Source organism: Pseudoliparis swirei, chromosome 17 (genome assembly GCF_029220125.1).
Source record: "Pseudoliparis swirei isolate HS2019 ecotype Mariana Trench chromosome 17, NWPU_hadal_v1, whole genome shotgun sequence".
Lineage (NCBI taxonomy): Eukaryota > Metazoa > Chordata > Actinopteri > Perciformes > Liparidae > Pseudoliparis > Pseudoliparis swirei.
In genome coordinates, this window is record NC_079404.1 from 16,723,662 (window position 1) to 16,736,443 (window position 12,782).

At 41.9% G+C, this 12,782-nt stretch overlaps 1 protein-coding gene across 1 annotated transcript; it reads left to right on the forward strand.

The window, feature by feature from the left end:
* Positions 1 to 2,580: 2,580 nt before the first annotated feature.
* LOC130206986 (polyribonucleotide nucleotidyltransferase 1, mitochondrial) lies at positions 2,581 to 12,722 on the forward strand. Its single transcript, XM_056435321.1, has 28 exons — positions 2,581 to 2,768; positions 3,043 to 3,103; positions 4,607 to 4,681; positions 4,953 to 5,058; positions 5,166 to 5,215; positions 5,333 to 5,396; positions 5,483 to 5,530; positions 5,676 to 5,789; positions 6,490 to 6,676; positions 6,935 to 6,986; positions 7,132 to 7,189; positions 7,301 to 7,397; positions 7,494 to 7,596; positions 7,740 to 7,810; positions 8,041 to 8,077; positions 8,532 to 8,598; positions 8,694 to 8,783; positions 8,935 to 8,988; positions 9,205 to 9,314; positions 9,448 to 9,519; positions 9,915 to 9,978; positions 10,081 to 10,164; positions 10,413 to 10,496; positions 10,621 to 10,727; positions 10,870 to 10,925; positions 11,077 to 11,155; positions 11,251 to 11,298; positions 11,388 to 12,722. Exons 1-28 carry the CDS (start codon positions 2,650 to 2,652, stop codon positions 11,541 to 11,543), a joined length of 2,313 nt encoding a protein of 770 aa, XP_056291296.1. The 5' UTR covers positions 2,581 to 2,649; the 3' UTR covers positions 11,544 to 12,722.
* The last annotated feature ends 60 nt before the right edge of the window (positions 12,723 to 12,782 follow it).

Below are 12,782 nucleotides of genomic sequence, written 5' to 3' on the forward strand. Positions count from 1 at the left end.
AGATTTTCTTTAGATGGAGGATTAGTGGTGACATACTACCTGATGTACCGTAACAGGCCCCTGGGTAAAATCCATCATCCATCAGAGAAAGTAGTTTATGATAGTAACGTTCTGTTCTTATGAGGGAGTAAAACCTTATATGACGTGGAACCTTTGCATGTGCAAAATGCAATTACCACGCTGGTGACAAAGGAAACCCTGCGTTGCCAATTCAAGTCGCTAGCTGTCCTAACGATGACTCCCTCAAGCTCATGCATGTCCATGTGAGTGGATCCCATTACTGTCTTTGCAGTGGTGCACAGGATCAGTAGAAATAAGTCTTTCCACGACAGGGAAGACTAAATGCATGAGGCCATTTCCCACATCACTGTTAAAGGAACATTTGGAAACAAACGCAATTCTGTGAGAAAAATTGAAAATCAAAAACATGTGTCACGTGATGATTATGATGATATATTATAGTCTGTCTTCAAAGACGCAGCCATGTCTGGTTGCCATGGACCCAGAAAAACCTCGGATCCCACCCCTGTTAAAATTACCAAGTGGTGCGTGTGTGAGTTTGTGAGAGTGTACCTGAGCGTACCAGAGATCAGTTCTGTTATCATCTCCTGACACACCACAGCATTAACCCCTTGAGTCCTTAAGCGACCGAGATAACACACGGACATACGCACACACACACACACACAAACACACACATCTGATTTTCTCTTTTACACTATTTCTGAACCTGGGCAAAGAAGACAACAACAAGGAACTACATAAAGCTATCTTGATTTCTACTCATTTCATACATGGTCCATCACCTCGAAGACCAATTTCTAAGGTCAGAGTGAGATAATGAGGGTTTAATGTTGAATTGATATCCAGACAGCCCACAGATTGATGTTGGTCGATTGACATTTACATGAGGAGCTTCTCTGGAAAGAAAAAGCTTCTGACAGAGCAACCACAGAATCCTCCACTAAGCTGTATATGAGCCCTGTAGTCTGCCACAGAGCAGACTGGTCCATTACGTATTTATAGTCCATGGCTCTGCTTGATAATGATGAGATTTCAATGTGTCCCGGAGCCATGGAAACAAGAAAGTACGAGTCGAGCCCTTGGTAATTATGGGATAATGGGGTCTGCTTGTGTTTCTCAGTAGGTGTGAGCTTGTGTGAAATCCTGCAATTAACTGGAGAGTGTGCGTGTCTTTGTGCATGTGAGAAAGTAATCCAGAGATGCTGTTAACACTCAACTGTTGCCATAACAACTGCAGCATCCCCACTGTTAGTGAGTTGGCTCAGTGACCGGCTGGAGGGCTGTCGGGCTGTGAGCTGTAACTTCTGGACAAGAAGCAAGGTCACTGATGTACGCCGTCTGACAAACTCGCTGAAGCACATCAATTTGACAGTTGGAGGAGCTTTTAGACAATGTGAATAAAATATGGATACAAGTGGGCAGCGGTCATTCAAATTAATAAAAATAGAGGCACAAATTATTGAGCAATTACCTTCTATATACCTACATTGTATTATACAATTATGTATATATTATTAATCGTCATCATGGTTGATCAGAGTGTTTCTAAATCTTCTTGAAAGCTGAAAGCTGGTCTTTATGAGGCAATACTGACACCTAGCGGTAGGGATTGCAAACAATATAGGCCTATTAGAGGCTCACAAGCGGCTGCTGCCTTTTCTCTTGCACCAGTCTACTTCTAGAGATGTCTACATTATCTCATATTAGAAGTGCCATTTTTTTCTTTTTACATTTGAGAAATAAAGTGTGAATATGACAATTGGATAGACAGTTGAAATGCATGTTTAAGGCTTTCCACTTTTTTGTCTCAACTTTTCAGAGCTGTAGGTCGCTGCCTGGGTATTTGGTCATACACCAAAGAATTGGCCACACTTTAATGTTGACCTGATGATGGCGCTAGAGGAAAACATATTCAGATTTCTGTCTTTACAAAATGTCATGGCGCCCAGTATTGAGTCTGTACCAGAGCCATACAAGAGAGAGTTGCATCCACCGAAGTTCAAAATGCTTTGATTGTTACATGATTCATGACAACTTCGCTTCACAATAAAACAGCCACTACTTAATCAATATATCTGTTCAACCAGCATGAACATGTAAACACAAGCGAAACATATTTCATTCGGCTGTGTCAGCAGTTTCTCATCCACTGGTTCTATGTTTACATACATAACAAAGTTATTTTTGTTTACAAACAGGCTAAAACTAAAAGTGCCTGTCACTAGTCTGTTTATTTTAGGAGCCAGGAGGACAGAGGACAGGATAAATGACTGATACTATCCTACTGTCTGTGTTCTTCATTGTTAATAATCATAATTTAGAACATTAAGCATTCAAAATGTCCCGCCAAGCGAACTACTTCCAGGAACCACCGGAAGTGTAAGCGAATAACGTGCGATCCGCGTATTTTTTTACTTCCGTCGACGCGACTTTCTCTTTTGACGGTTCTGCACTTGACGTGACCCACGCACCGTGGTCGTTCCAATCAGGAGACGCGTCTCAATAACGTACTTCCGTTCACGTGACTTAACTGACATGGAAGCCCCCATGCGCACATCTGAGCCGTAAAAGCACAGACTGTTACCTCGTTGCTTTTCTTAGTTTTGTGCTCTTGTTTCTGTAGGTATGAGGTATTTACTCCGTCTGGGGCACTCGTTCGCCCTCCGTCACGTCCGTTTAGCTCACCAGAGTGTTTACAGCAACCATACAAATCCACGAAGGCTGGTCGTGGACCTTGGGGAGAAGTAAGTTGACTTTCCCGGCTTCTTTTCTTTTCTCTTCCAGTAACCGTGAACACACATGCCGTGTTTGCATTTTGATATTTGCTATTTGGTCCTGTCAAAGTGTATTAGTTGCTTTATGATCCTAATTTCGCTCTTAACCAGACCTAGAAGAGACTGCTGGGATGTACTGGGAACCAGAACACAGGGTCACACGATGCCACTTGATTGCATGCAAATATGTTTTTTAGTTTGTACGACATTTTCACGCGTTGTGCTCTTGTGTTTTGGTTTGTAGGAAACTTGAGATCTCTTCAGGGACGTTTGCTAGATTTGCTGATGGATCTGCTGTAGTACAGGTACAGAACAAATCAACAGTCAAACAGGTGTATTGATTGGAAGCACCTGGAACCTGCTGGACATCCTTTCTAATCCATATTCTTCATAACATTTCGTCTACTGCCTTGTCATTTATATTTACACCATCACCTCCTCCTGACTTGGTCTGACTCTCAAATATTGAACCAGTGCAAAAACATGACCAGTTGATAGGATGTCTTCCAAATTAAAACATGTTTTATTCACATCTGATGTATCTTTACCCAGTTTTCAGAGGTTTCTTTTTTTGTGATGGTGATATGTTTGATACATTCATACAAACAATGTGAAAAAGGCTCAGATTAAACCAATAGGGAGCTGTGAGAAAAAAATCTACGACTCACCCTTTGTTAATGATAGTTTAGTTAAACACAGACACATTTAGGAATATACACCGATAAAAACAGGTGGAGGAGACCGTTGGTAACACAGAACCCACACCCAGGCTGTTCTCAAGTCAGTTGGGACTGTGCTTTAGTGGTATATAAGGTCAAACTAATGAACACAAACCAGCGAACACATATCAGGATAGTCAATATTGAACCCTAGTGTTACAGATCTTTTTTGGACAGTGTCCATTAATACAAACATTTCTGTAAATGCGCCAGAGTTAGCCAGGAGGCAGGTATCACAAACCAAACCTAAAAACAGATAATATGCAATAGGTGCACAAACAATGAATAGAGTGAGAATATTAATATATGTTGTATCATCATTCAGGACTCTTAAACATTGTCAAGTACTATAAAGACATGTGACACAGAGGCTCACATTCAACACATACAAAGCAAAATAAAATGAGGGAGAACTATGTTAAAATGGAATAGGCTTAAAAAAGAAGATTATGCTGCATTGTTGGTCACACAAAAAAAGCATCTTTGTCCGAGGCACAGAACATAAAAGCATACAGAGTGTGAAATGTATAAATCAGTCAGACACAGCTCAACAAAAGACATGCATGCAGGTAGATGATGGTCAATCAGCATCTTGTGTAAATGAAAAGTTCTCCTGCCCTTGCACACAACCCCCCTGCCCCCCCACACACTTATGTCATTATTTTTTGAAGATTTTATTGAATCAACGTGTGCAGAGACATTTTTCTCCAGACTCTATTTGAGTCCTGCATTTGGTTAAAGGACAGTGTATGGAGTAAATTCAAGTGCTTGTGTTGACTGGTCCTGGTGCATTTTGAACCATAAAACTGAATGAAACTGTATTCCGGGTTGTGTTTTTTGTTTGGTTTTGTGTGATGCATACCATTAGTACTGGAGGAGCTAGTTAGCCAGACAAACCCCCTTATAAGCTAAAGTAGCTAAACAAAAATAATAGGTTAAAGGAATCCTACGCTACATGTCCCCCACTGAAACACATGTAAGACCTCAGTGTGTTGCCGGGCTAAACTGTCCGGTTCCAGATGTTTGATGCTTTCTGTGTGATTTCTTTAAAACTAAGGAATGTTTGATAACCTCTTTCTCTTTTTGAAGCTGGGCGATACGTCCGTGATGGTGACGGCTGTGAGCAAAACCAAACCGTCTCCGTCTCAGTTCATGCCTCTTGTGGTAAGTTCTCTAACGTGACAGGGAAACAAACGCCCGTCACGTCTGTCTTTCTACACTGATTATGTTGAGTTTTTTTCGAGTGCTCTTTCAGTGAAGTCTTGTTACATCTGTAAGTAATCTAAATGGCTTCGGTGGAAGAATCATGAAGCAGTTGGAAAGCGTTCTCCAGCCTGCCTCCATCAGTTGCCCGGGACATCGTGTGCCAGGGCTGAGAGCTGCAGGAGGGCAAACATACCTCTATCTCTGAATGAATGTCCCCTCTGATTGACAGGTGGACTACAGGCAGAAAGCAGCGGCTGCAGGTCGAATCCCCACCAACCATTTGAGGCGAGAGTTGGGCACCACTGACAACGAAATCCTCACCAGCAGACTCATAGGTGAGTTTGAGTGTGTCTTTTGATACGCCTGCAGCTCTGTGTGTTGACGTGTTGCTGTTGGCGCTGTGACTGAAGCCAAAGTTACACCTCGTTCTTCTGTTGCTCAGACAGGTCGATCAGACCGCTGTTCCCTCACGGCTACTTTTACGACACTCAGGTCAGTTTTCAAGTGTTCCTTATGTGGTTATAGTTTCGCACTTGTTTTTGGAACATTAGGTGATATTGACGTGTATCTGACCTTATGTATCTGTGTGTACGGTCATGTCTCCTGAAGGTAATTTGTAACCTGCTGGCAGTTGACGGTGTCAATGATCCAGACGTGCTGGCTATTAATGCAGGTGAATTAAATAGCAGCCGTCCGTGTTTTCCACAGAGCGATAGGGTTTTAGATCCTCAGCTTAAACAATATTTTCTTTTGTTAAAGCTTCTGCTGCTCTGACCCTGTCTGACATCCCCTGGCATGGACCCATAGGTGAGGAACACGCAACAGATTTATGCCTTTTTGCACATTTAGATTTAGTTTTTTAAATTTTTTTTATTCTGGTTTTCACTCGTCTCTTTGCCTTCAGGTCCTGGCACGTTGTCGTCCATTATTAACATCTATTGTGTTTGTTCAGGTGCCGTGCGCATGGGCATGGTCGATGGGGAGATGCTGATCAACCCCACCAGGATGGAGATGACGTCCAGCAGCCTGAACCTCATCGTGGCCGCAGGCCCCGGCAGTCAAGTGGGTCAGTTGGACGACACTTTAATCCACTCTGATGTTACTGAAAACACTTTACAAACCCTAACACAGATGGTCGTTTGGTATTTGTATGTTTGATTGAACATGTCATAATGATTTTAACTATCAGCTGCTGATAAATCCCTTCACAATAAAAGCCCATGGACATATACACACTATGTAACTGTTTTAGGAGAGAGGATTTAAATTCACTCTGGGCGTTTTGCTCAAAGGAAACTCAATAATATATCGTACCTTAGGCTTTACAACAATATACCTCTTTATTTACTGCCCTGGGTCAATAGGTTCCCGGTAGTTGACGATTTATTGATCAAGCGTTGAAACTGTCACAAATGCACATCATTGCTGGTATGAATAGTTTCTAATCTAAGATAATCGCTGCCAAGTATTTTTGTTTATTTGTCACTCTCCCACTGAAGAATGCAGTAACAAAGTTAGTGCTTATTTTTACACCATAACATTTGAAGTTTTATTCCATTTTCTCCCAATTTTGAAAGAAACATTTAAAGTCTTTACGTTGGTTACTTCACTTCATGTTCAGCAAGGTAGCAGAGAGCACTATATATATCTGTTTACTGAGGCGTCGATGTCATCACAAGAAATATGCAGCTCTGTCTCCCCCGGTTCTTAAACATCCCTTCTTCTGTCTATCTGATGCTCATACTCTTGTTTTTCACGACTACCAGTGATGATTGAGGCGTCGGCTGAGAACGTGCTGCAGCAGGACTTTTGCCACGCGGTGAAGTTGGGCGTTAAACACGCCCAGCAGATCATCCTGGCCCTCCAGCAGCTGGCGAGGGAACAGAAGATCATCAAGCGCACCCCGGTCAAGATCTTCTCCGCCCCGACTGACATGGTGGAATTTGCTCGGCAGTAAGACCAGTGATGAAACTCAAAACCATTTCCAAATTGCAACTAAATTCAATTAATGATTTATACTTTTTTTTTTTCTAAATTAAATTGTCTTTATATGAAAAAGTTAGACATTATGCAACAATGTGTGCACTCATAGTCCCGCTGCTGACCTTGATGAAGCACATGAGCGTTATCTTTCACAAGAGAGCTACAGAAATGGGACTTGTAAGGTTTTACACGTTGGTAATGACTTATTTTTCCTTTTCTTCCTCGCAGGTTGGCTTCCAAGATGATCTACGCCGTTTTCACTGATTACACTCACGATAAGGTGAAGTCTGTGTTACTCGGTTCTGTTTCTTTAATTGATTTAAAGCAGCTAGAATCACTGATGGTTCTCTCCTCTGTGGTATGATAATGTCTACTTACCTTATCGCTTGTTTAGTTTCAGTAATGATATCGTCCTAATCTTGTAGATTTCAAGAGATGACGCAATCAACAAAGTCCGACTGGAAACAGAAGAGGACCTAAAAGGTAGATCAGCGTTTGTGTTGCAGGGAAAGAATTTCAAGCCTTGTTGAAACCGCCTTCATACAACTCTTATCTGCAAGCTGAAAAATGTCAATTAATGTCCTCCTCGTGTAGAAAGATTCCCTCAAGCTGACAACTTTGAAATCATTGAATCCTTCAACACCGTGAGCAAAGAGGTCTTCCGCAATTTAGTGCTTAACGAGTACAAGAGGTAAACCCCGCCCACGGCAACATTGATGTATATTTCCACGACGCATGATGCGTCTTTTGTAACTGGATTTAATGATTTGTTTTTACTTTGTCGTAGATGTGATGGGAGGGAGCTGACCGCTTTAAGGAACATTTCCTGTAGCGTGGACCTCTTCAAACCGCTGCATGGCTCCGCTCTCTTCCAGAGGGGACAAACACAGGTAGCTACAGAGCCACATGCATGTTGATAATGTATGCAGGAGGGGGAGGTGACCAGTGAGGTTCAGAAATTACAATTTTACTGTGGAAAAGCTGCTCCAATGTTTTAACAAAGAAAGCTCAGTCCTCTTCTTTTTCTTTATAGGTGCTGGCCAGTGTCACATTTGATTCACTGGAATCCAGTATCAAAGCAGATATTATCACCACAGCTTTGAGGTAAAGTCATCCCTCATGTAAAGCACACACTGTTGACCTCATCAGGAGAGCTCAGACACTGTTGGCCCTCACTCCTCTGATTATCTGGCTTTCTCTGAACATTATTGCACGCAGGGCTTCGTCCGATGTGACAGACTAAATCACCCACAGAGACTAAAATACACCATTACGTGTATAAAGTCTATAAAAGACTATTCAACCTGTGTCTTCCTTTTATTTTCTTTCTGCAGTGGCATCAAATCCAAAAATTTCATGCTTCATTATGAGGTGAGTCGAATCCTGTTTTCATTTTTAAAGTCACTAAGATTTATTTGATGTGTGATTATATATATTTTTAGTGAACTTTAAAGTACAGGTGCAATGAAGGAAAACAAAGCCCGTTTAATGCTTTGTGCACCCATTTATATGCAAATTAAACTATTTTAATATCAAAATTCAATAATTTTCTTCCCGTAAAAAAATAATAATATGAAGTGTGCATATTTGAGCCTGCGCCGCCCAATTTAAACTTATAACATCGGGACATCTATCAGTCTCCAACTTTAAGCGCTACATTCTAAGCCGGCACCATTTTAGAGCGGACCAATCAAATGCAAAGGATATCATTTAGATCTCTCGTAACTGCGCCGGTTATATATTCTGCGCCACTGGGGAATAAGTAGAAATACAGGCGCCTAAGACCCTCTAACTTAGGTTTCATTGCATTTTTTTAAAATTTCAGTTCCCTCCATATGCGACCAATGAGATTGGAAAGATTGGAGGCATCAACCGCAGAGCGCTTGGACATGGTTTGAATTAAAGTTTCTTCTGCTCACATTCAGAGTCTGCCGCCTGGTCAGAGACGTAGTTCTTCATGTATGTCTATGTATTTATTCATGTTCAGGGGCCCTGGCTGAGAAAGCGCTGAGACCAGTCATTCCTAAAGACTACCCCTTCACTATCCGGGTCACCGCCGAGGTGCTTGAGTCAAACGGTGAGTGTGGTGACACAGTCTCTGAAGAGTAAAAACGCCGCAGGAAATGTGTTTATTGTCTGGCAGGACGTCTCCCTCTTGATCACGGGGGTTACAATGTTTGAGACTTTTTTTCTTCTCTCCTTTTTTCCACCTCTTTATCGTCTCTCAGGATCCTCCTCAATGGCTTCCGCATGTGGTGGCAGCCTCGCTCTCATGGATGCAGGTACTGCAGGAAAAAAACGTGTTTACAGTAATAGTGGTACTTCTTGAACTTTAATGAACTTTAACTTCTTGAACTTTAATGCTCCAGCTAACAACTCAATAAAACACAATTATATTTGTTTTAGAATACACAGATTCTTATCGTGCTCCTCCAGGCAGATTAAAGTGTTATTTTGAGATAATGTGTCGCTAACACATCTGGGTGTGCGTGTCCCAGGTGTTCCCATCTCTTCTGCTGTGGCGGGTGTAGCAGTTGGCCTCATTTCCAAGGCCAACCCAGAGAAACCTACTGAGATCCAAGACTACAGATTACTCACTGATATTCTGGTGAGCAGCCATTTATAAGAGGAAGAAATAGTTTAGTTTAGCAGGATATATAACATTTAAAAATTCTAACTTATATCCCCGCTAAATGATATCGGAGATGGTGAATATGAACTAATCATTGTTTCCTAACCAGGGAATAGAAGATTACCTTGGAGACATGGACTTCAAACTGGCAGGAACAAACAAAGGCATCACTGCTTTACAGGTATTCTATCTAATAACTCATTACAAGTGTCTTTAAAACCAACTTCTTGGCTCAGCTAATGCAATAAAATGACCTGAATAGATTTTGTTTTTTCATCTTTAGTGCCGTGTAAATACATGTTGGTGCTGTATGAAACATTAGAAACAAACATAAGAGACTAATGACAATTTAGAGCTTTAATTTAAGATTAGCATGTCTTAATTACATGATGTTTATTATAACGTACTTATCCAGATGTGGGTCTGAGGACAGATGCTGTACAGACTGTAAAGCCCATAGAGGCAAATTCTGTGATATTGGGTTGTATAATTAAAATGCACTTGTTGAGGTCTTCATGCTACTTTAACTTTTGTCCTTTTTGGATAATATTTTACACTAATTTATTGAACCTCCAGGTTGACGTGAAGATCCCAGGCCTGCCGCTGAAGGTGGTCATGGAGGCTATCCAACAGGGCACAGGTGAGCAGTGACACTGAACGTTTAACAACAAGAAATACGTGTGAACATATTTTTTTTGGTGGCTTGATGGGACTTTTTTAATTCAATATTATTATGTTCCAGTGGCGAAGCGGGAGATCCTGGGCATCATGAACAAATGTATAGCAAAACCCAGGGAGACGAAAAAAGAGAATGGACCTGTTATTGGTAAGCTTTGTGTTTGAACATATATTTAGTGTTTGCATTTGGATGAGTCTCCATGTGTAAGGGTGAGATAAATGGGAATGACAGCTGAATATTAGATGAAATTTAGACCGAAGCTAAAACAAGCTGCTCGGGTGAGAGAACACAACTTGACATGAGTACTGGGCTTCCACAGGAAGGCTCAGCCCAACGTTTGGCTCATTTTACTGTGTACAGGAAACTGATGTGTGCGAGTTTTATTCTGCCTTCAGAAAATGTGCGGGTGCCCGTGTCCAGACGAGCACGCTTCGTCGGCCCGGGCGGCTACAACCTTCGCCGGTTACAAGCGCAAACGGGTAATAAGTCCTTTTAAAAAATGAATCCGTAAACAAACCCGGATCATGACGGGTTTTTTTGTGAATCGTACAGACGATACAGAATGTCGAAACTGTGATTCAGGTTTTTTTTTTTCTTCTTGAGGCGTGACGATAAGTCAGGTGGACGAGGAGACTTTCTCCGTGTTCGCTCCAACTCCCGGAGCCATGAACGAAGCCCAGGTCTTCATCGGTGAAGTCTGCAAAGATGACGTGAGTCTCCAACACTTCTAGGGGACTTTTTTTTTTTTTACGCTTCAACTTTTGTAGAAAAAGTTGAAGCCACATGAGGCTGTACGTGTGTCTGTAAATTCATGTGCATAGTCATCCATGTTCATTTGTTTTCCTGTTTCAGCAAGAGCAGCAGCTGGATTTTGGTGCGATCTACACGGCCACCATTATTGAGATAAGGTGACGCAATAAATTGAGATGTGTACTGTACAAAGTATTTGATGCCAGTTATCAGCACACAGTTTGAACATGTTGTATCGGAGCAATGTATTCCTTATCGATGCGTAAATCAAACCTTTATCATCTGACGCCTCGTCCTGCTCTGCTTCAGGGACATCGGGGTGATGGTGAAACTTTATCCCAACATGAGCGCCGTCCTGCTGCACAACTCGCAACTGGACCACAAACGGGTCAGTGTGGAGCCGTTTGCCTGCGTGTCCCATGGTTCTGTAAGTGTGTGAGAATGAAATCAATACTTAATTTCTTTGTATTTCCCCTGTTGTAGATCAAACATCCAAGTGCTTTGGGTTTAGAGGTGGGCCAGCAGATACAGGTACGTGTCGCCAACCACCGGCCGTGTTGTCAACAGCAGCCTCCTGTGTTTACATTCTGGGCTCATTTTCTCTGGACTTGTGCTCACAGGTCAAGTACTTTGGACGGGACCCAACAGACGGCAGAATGAGGCTTTCCCGGAAGGTGCTCCAGTCTCCTGCTGCAACCGTTGTCAGGACTCTCAGTGAGAAACAGAGCATCTCCATGGGTCCAAGCGACGGCTCCTCCACCGGCACCGACGTGTGACACGCGAAAACACCACAGGCTAATAACTTCTGGCTGAGCCAACCAAGCGGATTTTAAACAGAGTAGATTTTTGCAACGAAGCGTTTCTGTTGAGAAATCGAACCGAGAGCAACATTGACGCATTTAAGGAGGTCGTGGGTGTGGAAGGCTTCAAACTTCACTGGAATGAACCGCCGCGCATCAAATACAGCGCCCTGCTGTCATCAGAGGATATGCACCGACTGAAAAGAACACTGAGCAGGTTTTATTTTGAAGTCCACCTGTTTTACAGTGTCTTGTTTTCATCCATTTATCATTGAGCACATCAAGCAGTGAAAGGTTTTCTTTCAGCAGTTCCTCCAATGCCATCGAACTGCTTTCACCGTGCAATGTATTAATGGTTTCCTTATTCACGTGGTTAATAATACTGCTCTTGTGGGATTCGATTTCTATATTTGGTGTCCACTGGCGGTGTGTTCTCTAAGCGGATAGGATCAAGACATGGACAAAGGAAGCAAAGTGGGAGACCACGGTGTACAGTTTTTACAACACGTATTCCCTTTTACTAAAGGGCCGAATTTAAAGTACATGCAAGTTGTCTGCAAATAAAAGACTTAATAGTTTCTCTGTAGTTTTCAAATTCAGAACCATTTTTAGCCCAATATGCAGATGCCAACACAAATACACTTAAGTGCCACAAATTTTACTCGCATTCAAAATTAATCTAATGTTTTAAGAGTTTCACCCACCAACCAGATGTGCAACCCTGATTAATTAGGCCACATCGGGAGCTGCTGTATCAGGATATGGTCCCGCCCCCCCCCCCAAACATTTTTTTACTTTTTTACTAATTATTTGGCCCCCGGCAGAATGTGTAGTAATTTAAAGAAAAAATCGCAACCCTGGATTTGTGGTAGAAATATGCACCAAATTAGAATGGTCTCACTATGGGGTGACTATTTTAATGCAATTACTTAAGCTCCGTTAATGCATACGGTCTATACTTTAGCATATGTTGTGAACCAAAAGCAGTTTTCTGAATATTTCACAAAACCGTCACTATCAGTTGGTTAAGAAATATCAGACATTGTGTCAGGAGTATAGTACTTACTGCAGCATGGAGTTTTTTTTCTCTTCTATATAGACATCAGTGTGATTGCTCAATAGCTGTTCTAATAAACTGAGGTTGTATTGAAATCATTAGTGTGTTTTTCTTACTGGAAGAAAAAAATGTTAAGCTCTGGTCCAAGATGTTTGGAA

Excerpts from the sequence above, each read along its gene's own strand:
- LOC130206986 (XM_056435321.1), top strand. The coding sequence starts at position 2,650 with ATGAGGTATTTACTCCGTCTGGGGCACTCGTTCGCCCTCCGTCACGTC. Across the intron at positions 5,531-5,675 it reads CCCCTGGCATGGACCCATAG|GTGCCGTGCGCATGGGCATG; the intron begins GTGAGGAACACG and ends GTGTTTGTTCAG. Across the intron at positions 9,315-9,447 it reads GATTACTCACTGATATTCTG|GGAATAGAAGATTACCTTGG; the intron begins GTGAGCAGCCAT and ends TTTCCTAACCAG.